Raw genomic sequence first — 24592 nt, 5'->3', positions numbered from 1 at the left:
ATACATATATGGTAGGTAGCAAAGCTTGGTTATAAAATAACCCAAATTATATTATTAAAATTCACCTTCATTGCCTGTTGCAAGAATCTGAGAATTTCAGTTTGATATCACATCATAAATATTGTAATGAATGTATAGATTTGACACATTGGTGCTTACTGTCAGAAACCACACCCGAGAAACAGTAGACTACAAACAAGCTGTGAATGAAACATATATGTGAACTAAATAGTTTAATCTCATTTTGTTGCAACATACAAGTAGTATTTACATAAAAATACAGTCTTACACTGAACACAGTGCATTGTACCTACCTTGACAATATAGTGTAATATCATTAAATAGCATTACATCCAGTTCTGAGTCATGAATTGACATGTAGTACACTGGAGATTAAGTACACAAGTCTATTAAAACAGTAAATCTCGACAAAAATCTGGACAAAATATACTGTGCAATTAGACATACTAACATTAAATTGGTATCGTAACTGCACCGTACATATAGTAGGACACTCCAAAAACATCATGCCAGCAATTACTGAAGAAACACAAATTAATAAAACACATTGAAACTATACAGCACAATATTTTCTGGACACCGTAAGAATTTACATTCTTCAGCATTGTATGAGAAGTACTTGTTCACAATTGCAGTTACACCAGAAGATGACATAATACAGAATAACATCAGAATAACACAGGGCACGGTCATCTTACTCCTTTAAGCATTGTTTTCTCAAGCGGACAAAATTTCAACAGAACTACAGATAGAACGTGACAATTTCAAATACAGAATCAATATATTTTAAATGTAAAATTTAAAAAGCAGTCTACAACACAGCTATGTCAAAGTGAAGTAGCCATGCGTCAAAACCATTTTTGTCTTTGAAAGAATCATTCAGGTACAAGCCATTATATTTTAATGGGGTTAACTGGTGAACCGTATCATGTATGTATTTCAATTATTGATGCTAACATGTATATTAACTTGCCATATTTTGCAAGAAAAAGTTGTATTTTTGGTTGACTGAGGGATTATGTTACCCATCACAATCAACCATAAACAATGTGCACGAATGTATATCAATATAGTACATCCATGGGATGATTTCATAAAGATGGCTTTACTACCACTGTCATGTGTGACAACATGTAGCTATTTAGTTTACTCTCTGCAAAACATTGTACTAAACAATAGTACAATCTGATTCTGAAACTGTATGGAAGAGACTGTACTTTCATGATTAAGATTATTTTTATGAACATCATCATATTGAGCATATTAGCCTTCACACTACAGTAAATGTTATGTTTACAGTAAAAGTGAAATGGATGCTTGTGTGTTTTACCAAGCAGTTAACAGAGAAAATACAATGTGGCTAGGGTACCTGTAATCAGTGAGTGACTCCTTGTGCAGCATAAGTAGCAAGAACATAGTCACAGAAATTAGGTCTCATATCACAATATGTAGTGCAGTGAAGGGCATTTGTGTCCCAGACCTGTTATTTGGAATGCTATCCAAGTGTTCCTTGGATTAAAAAAAAAAAACACAATCACGTATAGTGCTCTATAGTGCTCCCATTTTAGGAGCATCTGCTTCTGAAATTTGATGTGCACTAACTGGAAAAATAATTTAGGAGCACATCTGCTAATTAGGATACATTAGTGTGTGCCTAAATCTTTCAACTTAGGTGCACTTGTGCTCCTTGGAAAAAATATTAGCATAGAGCCCTGACATAAGTTTTTTGTTGTTGTTTTTGTTCTCTCCATTTTGTCATTGGACATGTGACATTCATCAAACTAGCTCTCATTCCATTACTTTTTTGTAAAACACAAAAGTCAAAATGAGATGACCTTAACCGCTCAGGTGAATGTTACAATATCCTAACTTTCACAAAATTAACATTGTGTGGGTTATCTGGATTTGTTTTGTTTTTTCTTTTGTGAGTTCAGTTTTTTTACACACTACAGACAGCTTTACAAATCACTGTAAAATATTCAGGAAACTTTTACAAATGGGAACAAAGCATTCTCTAAACTGTAACATAATCAGAATGGGGAACTGAATTTTGTTCATACAGTAGCATCATTAAATGAACTCACTCTCTTCTCATAAATATCTTTTTTCATAAGTTTGTAATTGGAATAGCACAATGACATATGACAAGAGAATCCCAGAGACAACCCAGAAATTGTCTTCTTGCAGCGTACTTTAAATTACACAAATGCATGGTGATAATTAAGAGGTAGATCCATGTAAATTTAGGCCATTTGACCTTCCAAAAGAAAAATCACCCAAGAAAGAGAAACAAGTCATGTAAAAAATGTGCCTCTGCGTGTTTTTAAATATTGCTTTGAAAAACACTTTTTATTCCCCGGTTTGGATATTGATGTTATTGACACAAGAAGTTAATTAACTAACTTCTTTATATATACTTTTTTTGGTATGGTTATACTATAAGTATTTTCTGGAATTAAAAAAAAAACAGTGTAGATGGAAGTAACCTGTGGTTCAGAATACAATTTGGGCAGTGCTAACTGACCCTGTATCAGTGCTTTGGAGAAACCTCTGGAAATCTAACAGTAAATTACATAATACAGTCCCAATTATTGATCATCATGGCTTTGTAACCTTACTCCCATGTTTTTTCTTTAGACAAAAATAGTGTCTTTCATACCGAATTCACCACTCAGACAGTCCATTTAAGTGTTGTGAGGACATGAGAGTGGATTTTTAGATTGTGTCCACTTTGGACTTGCTATGCAAAGGCTGAATCATGTACTTTTTAAACGCAGCCTTCCTTTTTTACTGAGCATCACATTGGGGCCCAGAAGGAGCAAAATGGCCATCACGACAGGGAAAACTGAAAAGTGAAATAAGGAAACGCAATCCATCTTTGTTTGGCTGCTTTGTTGAAGGACACATGAATGCTTCCATCAAAAAGGAGATTTGTATGAATAAATGCTAATCCTAGTAAAGAAAGACCATGAAGGCAGTGCAGGTTAAGGAAGGAAGGAATGTCACCATGACTACAGATAACAAAGATAATCCTATGCCAACATGATGAAATATCTTGTAGTCACAGAAAGTCAAAAAATGCATAAAAGAGATCTAAAATATTAATCACACAATCAGTAATTCATTTGTTATACCACATGCATATATTGGCCTATTCAGATCACTGAATTGTCATAAAGCAATATTTATAATTAATGTCAGGTTCAAAAACAGAAGTGATGAGAATAAATATGCACTGCTGGTTTCAATGTCATTCATGAATGATGTTGCCATAAAATGATGGATAACTGGAATGAAGAATCATTCCAAGCCAAAACAAAAATACTCTGACCACACTTTATTGTTCTTATTTACTGTCTGCACTGAGTAATATTATTTTCCCAATAACAGAAATGTCTATATTCATTTCTGCAAGTTGAGCAAAAACAAACCATTCTTTAATCCAGTTTTATAGGTCTAGTGTGCGTGTCAACAATAATTCTTTTTATCTTTTATCCCCTTATTTCCAACTTGGCTATTGAAAGTGTTATATGTTTAATGGCCATCATACTTTTCTTGCTTGTAATGCATCATTTGAATACTGAATAGTATTGTTTTATCAATATCTACAAGGGTCTCTTGTACCTGTTAATGGAAAACTTTTTTACATGTTAATGAAAAACGCAAAATTTTATTGTTGTCTCGACACTGCTCTATATTTAAACTACTACTATTCGATTGTGTGAATGACTAAATTGTGTTTTTAAGCTGACATGCCTGTTCAAAAATATCTAATTTTAAAAGGTAATTTTCTAGGTATAATAAGTTGAAAGTCTTGATTAAAATGGCACCAATACCTTTTCAAACATAAATTTGTGTAAGTAGTGAAAAACAATCAAATATGACATAACATTATTTGCTTTGTAGCTCAGCAAAGATATTTGAACATAGAAATATTTATAAATAAAAATATTTGCAGAAATGTTAGTTGGTGCATTCTCAAAATTCAAAACAAATTATACAGCTAAATGGAGAAACACTCAAATGAGAAATCTAAACATTGACTATTGTTTATCTGGGTAGACCTCTGCATTCTTTGGCTGAAAGAGTATTTGACAATATTTATACATTTATTCTGCCATAGTCCAAACAATGGAATATTTAAACATACATTGTTAACTTGGTACTGTTTATTCTAGCTTGTTGTTTTACAATAGGCAATACAGTTTTGTCTGTTTTGAAATTTGTGGTTTCTTGTAACTTCTGGTATGCATCTGTGGAAGATTGTACGAGGACAAAATGAGTATTAAATAAGTGTGCACAAACATTTTTCCCAATGGAAGTGGTTAATTTGATCTTATACTATGAATAGACAAATTGTGTGGCTTAAAACTGAAACATAAACGAATATAGGCTGCTTATCCAGTTATGGCACCATACTGCGGTGCAAGGTTGAACTTCACGGCCTTGGATCAAAAATCCAAATTTGTGAAAGGTGTGAAAAACAATCAAGTAGGACATAAAATTATCTGCTTTTTTGCCAAGCAAAAATATAGGCGATGTGCAATTGCCGATTGGGTCACCCAGGAAATTGAAGGGTTCAGTCAGATAGGGTTCCACATGCATTGCTATCTAGCGACCCTTGCCGATCAAACAGACACCTGTAGATAGCTGCATGTGGCTTATTTGTGCAGCTATGCAAGCTTAGTTGTACTCTGCCGTGTGAAAAGAAGCACTTGGTGACACCACGTGTTTCGGGGGAGAATGGATCAGCAGTGGTGTTCACAAATTTATGCAGCTAAGGTTTCAGACAACTGGGGTGGGAATTGGATATCACAGCCTCCTGATGGGTGTCAAATTAATATATACAAATTTTAATGAAATCTATATATGGGTGGCTCATTCAGTTAAGGCCCCACGCTGTGGTGCATGGATGAACCCCACATTCTCAGATCGTATCTGGCCCACGCCAGTGCTGCCGGTGGCCGAAAGCTCCATAGAGGTGATGCGCACTTGGCAATTGTGTCGCTCAGGGTATGAGAGGGATTAGTCAGTTAGGGGTCCACATTTCATCGCTAACTAGCAACCCCCCACATGTCGATCAGGTGCCCGTGGACTGCATGTCAAAATCGTATATGAAAGGAGTTCCATTCACTCCACTCTATCCAAGGTCTGTGATATGAAAACAAACAGGTGGTGGCACCACAAGTTTCAGAGGACCGCGGATGTCTACAATCGGTGGCGGGGCTCGTGGATGGACAAGGCTGCAGTTACAGATGATCGGACATTCCAAATTAGAATGGTAATTGGATACGTAAAGCCCCACATTGGCTGAAAATTTTATTTTTGTTTTTTTCATTTCAAAGTATGAAATATGCACATTTGTTGATTTATCTTATGTGAAAGGGTTGAGAATTTTCCAAATGCACTGTGCAGCAACCTCTATCACTGACATCCAGCAGGTGAAAGAACACATTCATTTGTCTTCATTGAGGTTGACTTCTGTGGGGAAAAAAAACAAAACAAATTTTTACAAGCGGTGCTCTTGGAATCTTTACTGTTACCAATGCCTGTTCCCTCGCTTTCCAGAATGGTCCATAGCATGCCCGCCCCCTGAAACTTATGGGACGGGGCCGAGATCCTCGCACGGCAAAGCAGACCAGACCAGACACAGGCGTTGGTGACGAGGTCAGAGCACAGAGTCGTTCTGGCAGGCTGACGTGCGGCGGGTCTTAGGGCTGCACCTAGTCAGCATGGACATCTGGGTGCTGAAGTTGTTCCCATTGCTGCCTATGGAGGGGTGCTTCACGTCAGCACCCAGGAACCTCTCCAGGTGCCACCTCCTCCACTTCCGCTTGATCTCGGCCTGCACCTGGGACAGAGGGCAGATGGGGAGGAATCAGGGAATACCTCTGAGTGCTACAGATCAGGAGGTGCTGAGTCACAGGTGAGGAGTTAGGAGTTACGGACCACATAGGCCCAGTGATCTTTCTGTTGGTCTGACATTTTCATGAGCTACTTGACATCAGTATTTGGAAAAAGACAAATAATTTTGAAAAAATGCATGTGAAAGTAAATTTATGTTAAAAACAATGTACATGTAATTTATGAATATGTTTACAAATTCGCTCATTCCATTCACTTGCTCTGTTTATTATTTTTTTTGGAACAATAAAACTGTTAGATGCTATTGTTATAAGTGTAAGGTACTGGTATACAGTACACCTTCCCAAAAAGATGCAGTATGATGCACTGATGGGATGTATTTACAACAGCAATTACAAATTGAAATGTATTTCCAAAAAATATATAATAATGACTACAAAACTTGATTTAAGGCACTTGCAGGAAGCAAAACTCATAAGACCCAAAAGTGATGGGAGTGGTGTTAGCATTTAAAACTGTGTTACACAGCAGGCCGTTCTTACCTCTGCATTCAGGAAACAATACAAAACTGCCACCACGAAACCCTGAAGGAAAAAAAACAGCCACAATGAGAATTACTGTCTAATACTGATTGAATCGAAAACACTTTATTCTCAGTTAAACAATAGCATTACATTGTAAAAAGCATTTCCTGAAGAGTCATGAATCTAATATTCATCTAGGTGAATAAGATTAACAATACTTGGATGGACAAAACAAATCTTTATCCATTTAGTCCATTTACATCAGGGTAAAAATTGTTTCTTTGAACTACAGGGACAAAATAGCATTTACCTTTAGCAGCACAAGTAATAGTGCTGTGAGAACTTACAGTAAGTTACTATTAAATATAGTGCCTTATTGAGCAATGTCAGCTAATATCACCAGAGGCCACACAAGACTTGCTCATTACATCACTTCCACATGTAAATACCTTTGTATTTGACTAGGTCAATGCCTCCAGATGTTTTGGCCAAAAAATAACATGTATTTATGTAGCTGTTTCATGTGAAAAATTCCATTTACTTTATAGAAATACAGTACAAACACATGGATGCAGATCATCTTCAGACAAGCTACTCAAAAACCATGCAGAAACAAAATGCCTGCAAGTTTTACAAAATAGTTCAGATTTTTCCTTAACACCATTCTTTGCAGTAAAACTGTGAAAGTGTGATGAGTAAGCACTAATTTGCTCTTAGAATGTGTATACAGAGACTCACAATGAAAGTATTTGGATATAAAGTAGTGACATACCTGGAATGACCCCAGAATAAGGTCAAACACCAGCCTTAGTTCTGTTTTAACATGATCAGGAATGAAGGCAAATATAATGTAGTTTATTCCAAAGAGAGGAATCAACAGCAGTGTTGATTTTGCCAACCTCCTGCATAAACAACAGAGAATTTCACACTTTATCCACACTTAATCCTGTAGATATTTCTGACAAATAAAATGAGTCTTCTCATTAAGGGATACTCACACTGTCAAGTCATGCTACAGAAGCATAAATCCTTGCCTCTGTTTGTTTGTTGGACAGGGAGCTTATAAATCCTTACTATGAGATATTGCCAGGCTTACAATCTCTTGTGCTTTTATTAATTCTGGCTCATGGACTGCTCTTCAGTTGATATTTCAAATGTACATCAAACACTTTTTGTTTAAGTGCTCAACTCGATCAACATTTCCCTGATATGCCCTGGTTCTTTGTATGCTATTTTGTATTTTGTGTACCATTGCTGAGTTTACTTAAGTATTACGGATTCTTACACTTAATGCTTAAGGGGAAGACCTGATATTGTGATAAAGCAAAATATTCACTCTCACCCTTTTACTTCTTGAGTTGAAGAGAAAATGGTGTGTCTGCCTACTTTTGAAATGACATTCATGCAATACATAACCAACCAACAGCTATTTAAACATGGTTTATTATAAACACTTTATATAAAACATGATAACAAGAAACTAAATCTAATTTCATTCAGCAACAACATTCAGCAAAGAATCCTGACAAAGTCTTGTACAAGAATGCTAATTTAACTCAAGGAAATTACAATCGCTGCACAGACAAATTATATTTTAATAATTAATTTAATAACTTAAATTAATAACAACAGATAACACACTTACGAATATTGGTTGGATTCATTCCTTCCTATATCTGGATAGTTTATCTTTTGACGTAGTATCCGGATGATGCAAATGAAGAGTATGAAGTTCATCTGCAGTCAATGATAAAAAGTGCAGGCATACATCTGAATTATGCCACAGAGAAAACCAGTGATGACGGTTTCTGGGCTGATTTACGGTGTTTAACTGTATTCAGGGCCACAGCTGAGAATTCTGAGGCCTGGGACAAAATATATTGGGAGGGTTCCCCCAATAAATTTTGTAACAAATTAAACAGTTACACCCCATATCCTGTGCCTCCCTCGGGCCTGGGGCTGGGACAAAGTGTCCTAGTTACAGCCCCCTATCTGCGGCCCTGACTATATTCATGCCTTCCATTCATAGAATAAACCTATGTTAACACCAATGCTTGACTAAGGCTTTATTAAGAACTGGGCTCACAAGTATTGCACCCCACAGAATGGATTGAGAGTAGTGCAGAAATTGCTCGCCTGAATCACATCGACAACATGCCAGTCCTCATAGTGGGTACGAGTTTCAGGAAGGTACACATAATTGGCCTTCAGTTGCCCAGGATGGGTGTTTAAATAGGCAGGGGATCTCACTTCCCATCACTCAACAGTGACTACTCTGGTCAGCCTGGTACCAGCACATCTGCTGCCACCGGTTTCAGAGGACCGTCCTGCGGAGCAGTAGCCACGTGCAGTGTGCAACAGTGCGGACTCTGAGGGTGCATGTTCCTGAACTGGCAAATGAAATGCCTAGAGTTGCGACGAGCCATTAAAGACTGAGTAGAGGAGGGGGCGGTGGCCAGATTATATTTTAGGAAGCACAAACTGCTACAAAGAGGTAGATCACATCCACAACATGTCTTGTCCTGTTTCTTGCCTGCCTTCTCCCAAACTGATAGCAGCGTTTGCAGAAATGAGTGTGGTTTGTCAAAAATTTGGAAAACAATGTGCTCCAAAATAAGCATTCATTGCAGGTTGTTTGCAAGTTGCTGCCAGCACTTCTGCAATAATAATAGCTACTATAACAAATTAATATAATCTGAATCATAAACATGGAATGTTTTCTGTTCTGTTACTGACATTTTTGTATGTTAAATGTTATTAAATATCTTCCTTTCTCTTTTACGGTCACATTATTTCCCTAATAACTATGGACCCAATGTAGTGACAATCAGGAGGTGGAATCCTTGCGATCAGGTGTGCAGTTTAATTTAATTGAATTCCTATCAGTAGAATATGAACTTACCAGTATTGATGCTAAAATTGGTGTTTTGATGATCCACCAGAATGGGTCAGATATTTCAATGATATCCCAGCATCTATGCAGAATATGCAAAATAAGTGTAACAGTATCTAACATATCACATAAAGTATGAATGACCACATTCTCTTCAGATGGTAAGATGAAAAAAACTTGCATAATGTTAAAAAAACACACCCATTACTATTCCCTTTGTTAGATTGCTGTGTTGTGTGCTATCTGCTAAAAAAAAGGAGACTCATGATTTCAAACTGTGATAAACGAGTTAGAGTTTCTATGGAATGTTACAGGGTTTTACCACATATTTTCTATTTTAACCAAGGATAAGGAAGGAGGAAGGACTCAATAGCAGAACCTTGAACTAATGCACTTGTTGTACGTCGCTCTGGATAAGAGCGTCTGCTAAATGCCTGTAATGTAATGTAATGTGTAGATTAATTATTCCATGCATATATTAAATGAAGACCGAATCAGAAAAATAACAAAAATGAAACAGTTCAGTAAGTATCAACTTACCCCACATCATTAAAATAGGCCTTTGTAATGCTCCAAGCTGTTATAAATATTGTTGGTCCTCCTGTAAGCATGTCACATAATGCACTAACATTAATAGCTAGCACACATGTAAACCAGGCACTAATGCTTCATGAGCAGATAAAGCATGTTTCACCAGTTATATTATCTCACCTACAATTGGATAAGATATCTGTACATGGGTCACATTTTTGTAAAAATGCTTGTCTTACAGGGTAGTAGTGTAGTATAAAAGTTAGGGAACTGGAGTGATGGCTCAAAGGCTTAATAACTCCTAGCTAGGTTGCTACTGTTGTACATTTGAACATGGTACTTAATCTGATTTGCTTCAGTAAATATGCAGCTGTACAAATGGATTGCAAGAAAAAAGCTGCCTAAAGTGTATATGTATTTACAGTGTAGTTACAGAGGTATGTGTGTTTGGGGCTATTATACTCTGTGTGGAATACTTTTCTTTATTTAAAAAACAATTACATAAAGATACATACCCCAGCCTATCAGTATGTAACACCAGAAATATTTCCTTTCAAAGAAGGAAACAGTCAGCAGGGCATGGAGATACAAGCCTTCTGCTAAGAGCCAGAAGAAGCTGGCCATGATGCAGTACTGGAAAAAGACCATTACTGCTTTGCAACCAACCTAAAATGAGAATAACACACAAATTACGATTACAGTCATTTTGAAGAGAATTTTGTACAAGATGACAGAAAGTGAAAAGAGTCGATCATTCAAATCCAAGATTTTGGGACATACAAACTCGCAAACCTTCCACACAACCTTTTGCTAGTACTTGGTTTCACATTCTGGAGAACAGAAATGTTTGAAGGGTACAACTAAATCTTAAATGCCATTACAGTGCATCAATTTCCATAATCTAACAATCTCACCAACAAAAATAAATAAATGAGTGAATGAATGCATGAATGAATTAAAACTATAGCCACAGTAGCCTGATAATGAGACAAAGTGGCACTGACGTAGCACGTGACAGCACAGAGAGAGATAGGGGCAGAACTGCTTGTTCACTGTATCTCCACAATTGAGCTACAGAAATTAGTTTCTCTGAAATACAATCAAAGAGGAAGCAATTCCAATTTAAAGAAAATGAAAAGTCTCCCACTTCCCCCTTGGTTTCAATTAATGCTGAGCTTTGTGGTTTTTGAATAAAATATCATGAAAAAGACTATCTAAAAACTGAAAGGGTCATTTGGTCATTTCTGTTCTTAATAATCTCAATGATCTGCTTTCTCTCACAATAAAGACAACACAGTAAGTACATTTGGCTTCTTTGCCTATGAAATAGGAAAAAATCCAAACAAAATACACATTTAGTGCCATAAAAATAGAACTTCTGCATCTTTCTGATCCTTACTAGATACTAGATATGGGAGGAAAAATTATAAATCTAGGTGGTAGTGCTCTGGGTTGCCATGTAGAAAGTTCTGGTAGCCCAGCCAAAGTTTTGGTTAGAGATATATATGGATATACCAGTATATACACGTGCATGTCTGTATGATTTATAAAGTATATCACAAACTAATTACATTGTTGTAATAAGCCTATTTTCTGATCATTGTATAATAAATGTACAGCTGTTTATTATTCTCTAAAATCATACAATGAAAAATACGATGAGACAAATATTCACTGTCAAAATTATAATATCAATCTCAGGTCTCTCTCTGCTTCGCAAACTTCATGTATTTTCCATTTGCTAAACAATCTATTTTAAAAAATAGCAATTTCTACAAACTTGAAACACTGAATTGACTTGATGTTAGCTCTAGAAGTAAATCTCCAACTGCAATGGCTACTCTACACTGTTCACAATGTTATATTTTAAATCTGTGCTCTTTTGTGCATGTGTAAATTTGACTGGCTCCCGTCGGCCGTCAAGGCCTGCTGATCTACTATGTGAAAGCAGCATTTTCCCCGTAGTAGATCTGCAGGCTACAGCAGCAGGTGGAAGCAAGTCAAGTTCATGCATGCACAAAAGAGCACTGATTTATTTCCGGACGCTGTAGCTGTCCCAGCAGCCGCCGATGCTTAAAGTACCCATTATTTCTGATCAATACTTCACTCAGTTGGAAATTCCCAAGACCAATCTGCCAGGGTAGCCTATTAAAGTTTTGAAATGACCAATAAGCTTAGCCAATCATATTTCATAAAGGCAATACTTTGGTCCAAGACCAGGAGTATTCATGGATACCCCAGCCCTGTGTCTACAGTCATGATCTTCCACTGATACAAATGAAAAGATTTTTAGTTACAATAGTCTTGTGCATTAATTACATTTCATTATGTACTACCAGATCGCTATTCAAAACCAGGCTACATGAAAGTGGGTACATACTGAAGCATCAAATCAAACTTCATGCCTAATGTATTTCAAATTCATATTCTCAGCATGTAATTTCAAAATGTCCTGACAAGAAACCCCACCATTTTCAGTGAGTGATGTATTCTTGAGGACTTGAGTAAATAAATGTTTTAGTTGTGTGGGGAAGAAATTGAGCGGAGACGGAAGCCAACCATTTTGCCTAATGCACATAAATCACACAAAATTGCCCTGACAGCCCACCTAAAATTTCTCTTTCCGACAGCATAGTGCGGTGCATGAAACTGACAAAAAGCTTTCAGAGAGAGGCAAGGCAGTAGACAAGCAGGACTAAGAGTGAACCACTGGGTGAACAAACACTAGCCCTCTGTGCTGTTCTACTACAGTTCTACAGTTTATTCATGACAATTTATTGCTGTGCGGGTTAATGGACAGTTTCAGGATGTCATGTCGCAAACAACTGTGCCTCTGGAACCATGAAGTGTTTTTGATGAAAAATATTGATGAAATACAGAATAACAATGTAATAATGGAAAGATGTAATACTAATAAGCTTAGTATGAAGTTTAATGTTAAAGGGTCAGTTCACCCCAAAATAAAATAAAGCTATATTTTCACTTACCCAGAGTCTAGATAGATAGGTTCGCTGATATTTGAGTTTTCAAGATTTTTCCACTGCAGCTCAACCTGATACAATGGACCTCAACAGGGCCAATGTTTGTCCATTGAATATTAAAAGAATGCTGACACTGTGCCCCAGAATACTGGCTTGCTTTTCTTCAGAATTCACATGGTTATACACAGTTGGCGTACTTGAGTAGAAGGTAGTTTTTGATGAAACTATGCACAACAAGGTCTGTCGATGCTTGTGTGTAACTGTGTGATTATATTGAAAAGAGACGCTGCTGCTGCGTTTTTTAATGTAAATTTTTGGCACTTTGAGTGCAGTAGATATCTAGAAAACGTACTGGATCTCAGTGAAACTATCTGGCTGGATAGATAACAATCTGGGTAACTTCCCCTTTAACAGTTTCAACTGAAAAAAAATATGATCTACAGGTATGAGCCTTAACTTTGTATAATTTTATGCTTTAGGATGCAAAATACTGATATACTGGTTAATAAAGTATTAGTTGATTAAATCAACCCATTATCAACAACAAAAAATGTGTTGACAGGCCAAGTATAGAGGATGAGTAATTATGTCTTGTGGGAGATGAAGCAGGGGATGTGTGTTTTGTCGAAAGGTACACAGCATAAGTGGCCGTTCAGCTCGACAGGCAGAACTGTGGCAGATGTTTCCATGACAAATGGTCAAATTTTCCTCGGCAGTTCTTCACAGTGACCGTCCGCCGCAGTTAACAGCCTCTAAGCGGCTCTTTTGACTGAGCTGTAATTTTTCGACACACAGGCGGTCAAATGGTCACTGAGCAGCCCCTGGGGTTCCTCTGGACATAGACGTGCTCTTTATGGCTCTTAACCTGCCAAGGCAGATTTTTCTCCTGCTGTCGTGTTTACTTCTTCAGAGCGGGGTGTGTTTACAGCAGGGCTCCAACAATTTTTCATACAGTATCAAGACAAATGTTTAAATCAGATGGAGCAGTATGGTACATAACAATGTAAACACAGATTAAGGATTAAACTAACAGATTTTGTGAACAAAAAAGAATGCAAAAAGGATGCATGAAGCTCAAGGAAAGAGTCACAGGAGTGATACCACAATTAAGCTCAGTGGCCCAAGGTTATATAACACATTAATAGAAATATCTATTCATAACAGTGTTGGATAATTTCACCATTTCTTCCATCCTGCTCATTATGCTGCATGGCATGGAAGCCCAGAATCAATCAATAGTAATCCAACCTCATTTTAAGAAGACAATAAATGGCCCTCTAATTTTCTCCTTAGCCTTACTAGTCACTGCCATTCACAAGCTATGGCAAACTACAGTTTTATATGTGTTCTGAAGAAAAAATACAAAAATGATACTTCAGATTATTGTCCAAGTAGTCTGTGCCATCAATTCAAGATAAAGTGTATCGTTCGGTCCCTATGAAACTAAAGTGTGGCAGAATTTTCCCACAAGTCACGCATTACAAACCACTGCCTCACACAGGCTTGTTTACTTCATGTAAGCATGCAAAACCCAAACATGGCTTTCATAAGAAATTCATGTAACCTGATGGAAAAAATACCACCGCAAAATGTTGCAGTGACCTTTGGCAGTTAAACATTTTATGTCTTTGTTTAGACATTCAGAGGGAACATGCCTTGCACCAAGCACAACCTTTCAGGTTCTAACAAATATATATAAATAATTTCTATTCTTGTCAATGTGCCAAGTATCTGCATCAGGATATGCTTTTTTTGTTACTCTTAAGGAGTCTCCCAGAGGTGGAATATTAGCAGGAAGTGAGCACTTCATCTTGTGGTCTCTTACGTTTTAAATAACAGCTAATTGAAACATTTATTGAAAATGTACCTTTATAGCAGAAGACTCAGACCTACAGTACCTTGCTTACATTTTATAACAAGGCCCCGAAAAGAAATAATCACAATGAAAATAACCCATGACAAGCTGCAGGGGACCCATAACACTAACAAGGTTTCCTCCTCATTTAACAATCTAAACATTAGCCTCCAACTGCGCCAGACATGCTCAAAACTGAGGAATCTGTGAGTCACATAATAACGCACTGAATATTAAAAATATCCGTTTTCAAATCTCAGATTTCATGTTGTTTTGTTATGGTCATTATCTTTGGACACAACTGTTCCGCAATGCAACATACTCAACCTATAAACTACCCAACTGACACTCTTCCCATGAGCCTTACATAAAGGTGGGTGGAGCTGTAGATGTCCCTCAATGTTGCATTTGACCATCCCTGTTCAAGGTAGTGAATTTTAAAGTATTAATAATGAATCTGGAGGGAGTCAAAATTCAACAGCAAGTAACAAAGTAAGAGAAATCACAAGCAGAATGAGAGGTGTGAAAAAAATGACCTGGGAAGCTCAGAGGTAGTCAAAAAGAAAAGTGCTCTGTCAGGGGGCACCTTTGGAGATGCCTCCAGATAAATCATAGTATGGTGAAGCATACCACGTCTGAAACTCTGAGCATTGCTACCGTGTCTACTGCACTGCAGCAAGAAATGCACGGTGTCATCGTACAAAATTAGCATTTAAGAATGAAATTGCATGATGGATCTGCATATAATCATTATCCATCAGAATCTTTTGTGGTCGCTCCTCGGAATAACAAAAACAAAAGGATCAGGACTTTCTTCTCCATAATACTATCAAACATTAAAAATGGTTTTTAAAGTGACAACCCTTTCCATCTTGGGTAATGCGGAATGCGCAAATTAAGTGAAAATGCATTTTTAAACAACCAGAAAGATATTTTTCTGAAAAAAAGAATGCTGGAAAAAACCAAGATTCTTTATTTTGTATTTTGTATTTAGACAGCTGATGTTGCTAGTATTCACCCATACAAATGCAATGGGGTAGGGTCCACAAAACCCACTTGTTATACCAAAGTGAATTACCCCTTTAAGAAGTAAAAGCTGAGCCTTATTCACAAGACCCTAAAGCTTTGTGTTTGCTCTTTCAACACTTCACAACTGGAATTTTGCAAAGCTGTGTTTCAAAAAATAAACAATAATTGTTCATTGTGTGTTTCATTCGAAACTGCCATGGCACACCTACGATAACACTGACTTACCGACCCAGAGGAACAGTTGTCTGATTCCCCGACGTCATACAGAACCACATCCTTAATGAACACAGCAACAGCTTTCAGGATGAACGACACAAAGAGATGCATGTGAATGTAGTTTCTTGTGCAGTGCAGTTTCCTGAGGACACAAATCAGAGCACACACAGGGTCAATGCTGCCCAAAATACACATAATCAGTTAATTAAATCATCCATTCACTTTGGATTTACTCCCCATATGTGGTGATTGTGGAAAAGCACAATTACAAAATACTTTGAAAAGTAATAAAGTCTCATGATGCATATCTCTGTAGAGACTGAATACACTGGATTTTACTCATGAACCAGGAATTTTGGAATTTTGACCACTTTAATTAAAAAAGATTTGAAATTTAAATTTGATCATTATATAAGATTCATGCTCCAGGAGCCCTTTAGAGCTATTGAAAAAAGCTCCTTTTTTGCATCCAGATTTTCCTGATGCGTCATATGGTTAAAAACTGCTAGAACTGATAGCAAGGTGTCTATAATGAAGCAAGCCAGCTGTCTGTGCATGGATTGTGTATAAAGGATTCATGCTCCAAACATCCTGTGGCAGCATACAGATGGGTCCTGTTTCCTGGGTTAGTAACGTGTTATGATCCCAGAACACACAGACAAGAGCCTCACTGGTGTTTTCCTTTGTTTGGTTTTTTAACAGCCCAGATCACTTGCTGCTGTGCTTGTTTAAACACTGGGTGGCGGCTGTCCTCTGGTAAAATGGAAAGCAATATAATTTGAAATCCAGGAACAGGAACCGCTCATCCTCGAACTGACCAGAACCTGCCATAATGTGATATTTTTGTTTAGTGCTACTGTACATTTAATCATTAAAAATGAAAAACCTGCCTTGTACATAATGGGGTCAAAGTTGCCCTTTGAAATACTGTGTAGACATTAATGCTTTCATGTAACTGACAGTATTATTTTCATTTGTCAGATTTCCATTTTTGTCTACTGTTTTCAATCACAATGTCCTTTACAACCTCATATCATATGTTATAAGCACCCTATCGTGGGTGTTATAAATATGCCAGAATTTTTACTGGAAACCTCCTAAAGCTGTATCAGATATTACTGTAATTATTTTATGCATCATTATTATTTCTGTTCTCTGTTTACATTTTTTAAAACCTGCATCCACACTATCTCAGGGTTTTCCACATTGTATAACTGGCAAGAGGGTGGGGGTAACCCATTTCAGCCCAGGTCAAAAATGACAGTTCTTTTATAAAATCTTTTATATAATTTTTTTATACAATGCAGTGGCTCTGTATTCCAGCACACTGGATTTGAAATATGCAGTTAAAGTGCAGGCTGTCCGTTTTAATTTGCGGGTATTTACATCCATACCGGGGGAACCACAATAAAGCTAACAAAAGGTCAATAGTTCATTCTAGGTGTGGAATTTGCATTCGGAGTTTGTTGCGGTTGTCTCTCAACATGAGGACCAAAGGAGTATCAAAGCCTGTAAAGCAGGCCATCATGGGGTGGAACAATCAGAATAAATCAATCAGAGACATAACCAAAACATGGGGTCTGTCAAAATCAACTGTTTGGAACACTGTTAAAAAGCCATAATGCACTGCTGAGCTCTGCAATAACAAACAACCTTGTATAACGCAGAAGACCACACTAAGCAACCAAGGAGTTTTTCAGGGCCAAAAAGTGGCATTTTCTTGACTGGTGAAGTCAATCACCTGACCTGAATCCAAATGAACATGCATTTCACTTGCGGAAGACTGAAGGCAAAACTCCCACCAAAGCAAACAGGAACTGAAGATATTTATAGTACAGGCCTTTCAGAGCATCACCAGGGAAGGCAGTCATGCAAATGCAAAGGACGTGCAACCAAGTACTAAATTTGATGACTTAATTTTAGTTTATTTAGATTATGTTTGTCCAATTACTTTTTTCCCCTAAAATTAGAGGACTATGTACAAAAAGGACTGCAATTCCTACATGGATCAATAGATACAGTATGGATGTATACCCTTAAATTTGACAGTTGGTACTTTAACCTCATATTCATGGTTTCATTTCAAATCCAATGTGCTGGAGTACAGAGCCAAAACAACAAATGTATATCACTGTCCAAATTTTTATTGACTGTTGTGTACAATATTAAGGCTCATTTTATTATTATTATTATTATTATTATTATTATTCAATTTCTTACAGACAGTTTTTGAGCAAGATATATCATTTTATTTCTCCATCATAAACTTTCATACACCTACTTGTTCATAGCTTTTCCAAACTATATGTTTCTATATTTATAATCTATCCTTTTTTGTACAAGCCCATTAGGATTTCAAAAATGGTGTCCTTTGACTTACCAGTGGTGAAACTCTCAGCATACTTCATAATTCAAAACTGGAATTTCAACAATTTGCCACAGCAACATTTTCCCAATTCATTTCAGCAACATCATCCCACACATTTTATTTGTGATTGCTGCCCCCTGGCAGATCTAGGATCAGGTATTCTCACAGCATTTCAATGTTGGCCGAATGGAATATTAATTCTAGTCCTGTTTTTAGGTACATTTGCTTCTTGTTCTCTATATCGTTCGTAAATTTGCTTCTTAACCACCATCACTGTTTAGTTGTCTTTTGATCATTAAATCATATCTCAGCATTTATGATTATCAATTCTTTTTCCTGAGGTTTAGTTTCAGCAACATGAGAACTAGGCCCTACTGAGGCTAAATAGTTCTTCTGGAAACCATGCTTGTGCCGAATTCTTGCAGTCTTCTATAAGTCTGTCCGGTTATACATATTTACTTATCATTGGATCTCACATACATAAACACTACCCAAAGAGGACATGGCTTAAAGCTAATAAACACTTGCTTGGGCTGGCTGATGTACAGTTCAGTTCAATTCCAGAGTCAGTACCCTTTAAGTCACCACACCCCATTACCACTCTCACTCCTGTCCGTTTAAGGAGGAATGAAGGAGGAGTCTGTCTATCGATATAGAGTGCACGACATATACACCAAATCAGAGTATGCTCATGAACTACATGTCTATTTTTAAGAAGAGAAGAACAAGAATTAAAGTATATAAAATATTGCAATCCAAGACTTGGCTGAATCAATGTTATTTAGCAGTATTTCTCAGCAGTGGCCAGGTACACATTATTTTAATGAATCAAAACCTGAATCCCATGTGGGTTTCCTTGTTGACATATAAACTTCATGGCCCTTATTTTGAGCAAGATTCCTCATACACCCGGCTGCTACAACTACTTGCAAAATGGTACAAAATGCTGTCTAGGAATTTTTGTCTGACAGATAATACCAGATATTGTTGAGAAGCATAAACGCATGGCAATATACAAAAAGAGGTCACTGATAAATCAACAGCATTAGCATTTACTTGTGATTTATGGACATGCAAGCACACTACACAGTATTTCATAATACATCACTAAATCTATTTTGCACTAAAATATTCTTATAAAAGTAAAAACTTCAAGTTGGGGCAATAATTCTTTATTTTACATGTTTTTACCTGATTCGGCATTTCAGAAAGGGCACCTATGGCTGAATCTTTAGTACTGAATTCTGTATTTGGCAGAAACCCAAAAATGTGGACTGCGGACATTTCTAGAAGGTATCACTCCGGAGGTCCAAACAGTGTGCTGCTGACTCACTACCACACTCACAGAGCTCTTTATGATGACTTAGATGGATGCGTAATCCCATTGCTGTCATTCTCCCTCAGAGGCATTTAACATTTTTCAAATCTTTCTGAAATTCGTATTTTCCACCCTATTCTACTGTCAGTTTTGTTACACAATCTATACCTTTTTTGTGGCTTATACAATCAGGCACCTGCTGCTTACCATAAAATGTGAAAAATTCAGATGCATTTCTCATGAGTTCCATAAATCTGAAGCCACAAGTGAGGAAACACCTCAGCCATGATATTAGATAGTTACTCTAAGTCCTGAAATTAATCACTGTATCAAGAGAAAGCTAAGTTTCTCCCAATTCCACTCCCTGTTTAGACAGCCTGCCTAGAAGAAATATGCTTCCATAACTTCGTACATGAGCACCTATGATCTCACCAAAGCATCATTTGCATAAACATGCCACCAGCATTGTTCGATTTGAGTATTAAGGCGGAATTCAACAAATTGCATGACAGCTCATACTGTCCAATCACTGAAATCTTCCAAATAACAGTTTGTAGAAAAACTAAAGATACAAAACACATTTTTAGTAGGAATAGGGTCAATGCCATCAGCATTGATCAAACTCTGTATCTAAATTGTCATTGTGGAAAAATAATCAGGGTGGCAAAGACAACAAAGCACATTCATTATCAGTACTAAATTTACAAAGTTTCTACATAGTAAAATGAAAACAATTACAGCAAATAGAAAAAAGCAACACTTTATTTTGTGTTTCATTTTAAGCCTTACCTAAAGATGCACAATATTATTATGGCTGTTGTGAGGCAGATGAGAGAGACACTGTGCCCAATCGTGTAGCCAATTTTCACAGTCCAAAAGAATTTACCCTGAGAGCAAAACAACGGCAACAAAATGAATGGATGAACATTGAAAGAAGACTCCATTCTTACTTGGGCAATATACAGGCAATGTTAAAATAGGCCTTATCAATCTATATCTTATTTATCTACAGTCAAACATACAGACACATACAGCAAGGTGAAGGTACTAAAATATATATCTTCCTTAGTACATAAAAAGATTGGCTTGATAGTTTTGTTGAGGTACTGATTCCAGTCTAGATGGGAAAAATATTTATGGTCAATATGTGGTAAAAATGGTGAAACATTGTTACCATTAACCATAATCTCTTGTTATACTTACATCATCAATGGTGTTATTGAGATTATACCCACAATTCATAGCAATGGTGATGGGTAGCATCTCTGTCCAGCCATCAGCGGTGCAAGTCTTTGAAAGGTTACCTGAGAAATAAAGATACAGTTACTACTTCTAACCTAATTTATCTTCTTTTTACTAATAATATCATCAAGTTTAAAAAATAATACATTCATAGTTTAAATCCTGCCAGAAAACATATAATGCTCACTAGCTGCCTGTCAAAAATCACCAGTATAAATGGGTTGCACAGTACTTCACGTAAGATAACGGTGTCTGCTAAGCACATACATTAATACAATCGACCTCTGTCAGTCCAAATAAAAGCATGTGCTGGGAAGAATTGAGTCAGGAAGATTTGGTGGAAGATGGCCAGTTCTACAATTAACATGAGTATTTCATATTGCTAATGTTGAAACATGTTGGGCTATCCTATGTTCTCTCCTGCTTCACATCACTGAAATTCTTATCTGTGGCTCTGTTGAGTCTCATTTGGTGAATAATCAAGACACAGGCGACATGACTAACCATGAGGGAGTAATCTATTTACAGAGCCAGTCCAGGTGAACACAAAAAGCTAAACGTAGGCTGTAAATTAGAGAAGATGCTGTGCATTCGCAGACTACTACTTAGAGGCACTGTAATAAGAGCCTGGGAAGTGAGATATTTGTGGGTCACAGAATCCCAAATTTGAAGGGAAATGGATGGACCAAAGAGCAACAGTTTCTTTATGTTCATCAGCAGATAACTTCAGATGAATGATTTATGGGCATACGACTTGCAGTGGGCATCAAGCAACTCAAAAACAGCCTGATTTTCACGTTTTACATACAGAGGTCTTGGCAGTCACTGCCGTTCTTGCAAATTAAAATTGGCAATTGAATTTTAAACAGTGACTCCAGGGACAATTTCAGCTCATTAAAAAAAAAAATCCTTACCAGTGGCCTTTGGCAGAGCCCTTCTAGCCTTGTAGATTTGATTGTGATTGCTCCATTAAACCAGCAATCACAATTAAACCAGATGACTGCACTGGACTTTTACTAATGGTAGCAAAATAGCGCTGGATGAAAAAACTACAAAAGGAAAGAAATCTAAAGTTCACTGAGGCTAATACTGCTGGACAGCTAAGTGGTTTCCCAGCGTCCATTCCAAGGGTGAGACAGAAGAGTTGTCAACGTCTGAAGCAAGGGGTCAAAAGGTAAAACAGTTACTCGCACAGAAAAAATGGTAATTCACTAAGTAGTCAAAAAAAGTACACCAAATCCTCTCCAGTACAATAAGGACAACATTCCTGAATCACCACTCCCCCAAACCAGTGTGGGCTCTATTTATGGCCAATTAATGAGTATGGAATGGTCCCAAGGTGTGTTGACAGGGGCTCAAAGTGATGGTTGCCTGTCGGGAAGGGGTGTGGCTGCCAGTCATGTGGAAAGTGTCTGCCTTCCAGGACTGGTCCCTTCATTCTGCCATAATAATATATATTTGGGTAGGACACTAAATAGGTCCTTACTAAAGTTATTTTAACTCAAAGGGACTTTGATCCTTCACTACATCAGTCAGTGTGCAAAAAGAAAAGATAATTTAATAATCCCATTTCTACATTCACTTTGCTCACTGGTTGCTTGCAGAAATTCAAAAACGAAAGAATCAAATAATCCCATTTCATTGCTCACTGGTTGCTTGCAGAAATCAGAAAGGAATTGAGATTAGAACATCATTTTTTAAACCCAATGTTTAACTATTGCTTTACACTTATTTCTTCTCCCCAGTCCAACTGGGACATTAGTTTTGAGGACCAATGACATTGGTTCATATATGGATGATGCAGGATGGCACACAGTGACAGAAACCAAATGACAGACTGGGCTCAAGAGCACTTGCTAATGGTATGGATTACCATTTGATCCTTTTTGCCACTTCTAAGTATCTGTTGTAGCCTACCATGCTGAGTCAATGTTACTTAACCCTCATTGACTGGTACAATTGATTTTGTTTTGTTTTTTTAAACAATGTATACAGTTTGAACTCATCCGCTATTGATGATGCACATCCCAAGTCATCACCTGCTGAAAGTCTGCAAGGTGACTAATGATTTATTCAGTGGAAAACACAAATGAAATTCTGTCTTAATTGCAAACTATCATTTTACTTAAGTTAATACTAGGCTTTGCATTCTCAAATGAAAAGCCTCATTGTATTTTCTACAATTGCAAAACATTTCTATTTGTGCTAATGGTTCAGTGGTGCCAACAAAATTCCTCTAATTTCAATTTGTTCCCCTTGTCTCTGGCTCCAGTCAAACCACCAACATCATTTCATTTCACATTAAAATGCGTATTCTATTAAACCAAGCTCTTTCATTATCAATGAATATGGCAACTGTTATAAGTAAATATGATGCATGACCATTTTCTTCCCTTAGCATAACCTTTTCATAGTGTCCATAGCATGTACAGTACACACTGCGATCTGCAGTACTCAGAGAGAACAGCTGGCACTGCGATTGTGTACCTGACATCAAAGGCTTAGCCCTGCAGCTGCCCTGTGAATCAATCTAAGGGCCCTGAGGGGTAGAGCTCACAAAAGGACCTATTAAAAATGTGTTTTATGCTAGCACTTTCTTTCACACAAGGCATTCCAATAAAGAGGGTTTTTGATGAAACATAGGGAAGGCTTAAAGGGGGATGCTATGTGTACTATAAATCTGTTGACCCTGGCAGAATATCCTGTCAAATGACACAAAAAGTGTCTTGAATGTTACTACAAATACAGTAACTTCAGTGTGACATTTTCAAATGAGTTCATGCTTCACATGTATTTAATAAATTAAATACATAATCTTGCCAAATTGAACACAAATGCCTTTATTAAACAACAGAAGGTTATACATAATTCACAACACAACTATGATAAGAACCATGGTTAGAACATGAATATTCCCATAATTTGATCTTGCATAGAATTTGGTGTTATATACTCTTTTAAAGTACTGTTATATTACAAATTACACAGAACATTATTTCTGCCGTCAACATATACATATTCTGAGAAAATGAACAAAACTAATAGTGCAGTCTGGTTGTCTTCCCCCTTTAACCTGCAGCTCAGACAGGCTTCATTAAAATGTATTCATGATTTTAAGCATCAAACATAAATAACCTTAAAATTTCACTTTAATAATACAGCACTATAATTTTAAAGAAACATTTCAACATTCCTCAACCCCTACTTTAGAAACTACATGTCTAATTAGTGTTGTACAGCACACTTTGTTTGCCCAAACCCTACACAATGTATTGTGCTCACAGTGAATTATTTGGACCACATTTGCAATCCTAAACCAGAGAAGTCAGTATAACGTGACTGTCCTCTCGCATTGCCTCTGAATTTGAGCATTTATTTTTTACTCTTCCCATTATCATTCAAAGTGCACATTCTGAAAATACAATTTAAAAGGTATTTTATGTCACAGCCAAGGATTAGCTACATCTAGCCATTTATCATTAGCTTACATCAGGGTTCTAATTTTGCATGCAGTGCAAATATAAATAAGATATGACTGTAAAAGATTTTTAAAAATGTCCTGTCTATGTTGTTCCCTTCACACTGAATGATGCATGTCATTTCAATTCTTCATGAAAAATGTCCAAACCATTTATTTACATCTTTATTTGCCAGTGGGAGTTTTTATTCATTGAACTGAAAAAATACACTAATATCAGAGCTAAGAGTAGTGCCTGCTTTTTCAGCTCATTCCACAATAATAATTAAAT

General features: G+C 36.9%; 1 protein-coding gene across 4 annotated transcripts in view; it reads right to left on the bottom strand.

Annotated features, from left to right (window-relative positions):
• Positions 1 to 218: 218 nt before the first annotated feature.
• vipr1b (vasoactive intestinal peptide receptor 1b) overlaps positions 219 to 24592 on the bottom strand; it is a 50822-nt gene continuing 26448 nt past the window's right edge. For 3 of the 4 annotated variants that reach the window (XM_064331017.1, XM_064331020.1, XM_064331018.1), the window contains exons 4-13: positions 20805 to 20905; positions 20391 to 20488; positions 15925 to 16057; positions 10350 to 10500; positions 9844 to 9904; positions 9313 to 9385; positions 8056 to 8147; positions 7183 to 7312; positions 6429 to 6470; positions 219 to 5872 (exon numbers count right to left, since the gene is read on the bottom strand). In XM_064331017.1, the coding sequence (XP_064187087.1) occupies positions 5690 to 5872; positions 6429 to 6470; positions 7183 to 7312; positions 8056 to 8147; positions 9313 to 9385; positions 9844 to 9904; positions 10350 to 10500; positions 15925 to 16057; positions 20391 to 20488; positions 20805 to 20905 (1064 nt within the window). In that variant the 3' untranslated portion in view covers positions 219 to 5689. The remainder of the gene's footprint in view (positions 5873 to 6428; positions 6471 to 7182; positions 7313 to 8055; positions 8148 to 9312; positions 9386 to 9843; positions 9905 to 10349; positions 10501 to 15924; positions 16058 to 20390; positions 20489 to 20804; positions 20906 to 24592) is intronic. The other variant, XM_064331019.1, reaches the window with a different exon arrangement.

This window comes from Anguilla rostrata, chromosome 4 (genome assembly GCF_018555375.3).
Source record: "Anguilla rostrata isolate EN2019 chromosome 4, ASM1855537v3, whole genome shotgun sequence".
NCBI lineage: Eukaryota > Metazoa > Chordata > Actinopteri > Anguilliformes > Anguillidae > Anguilla > Anguilla rostrata.
Note: the sequence above shows the minus strand (reverse complement) of the source record. Positions and strands in the feature narration are given on the sequence as shown.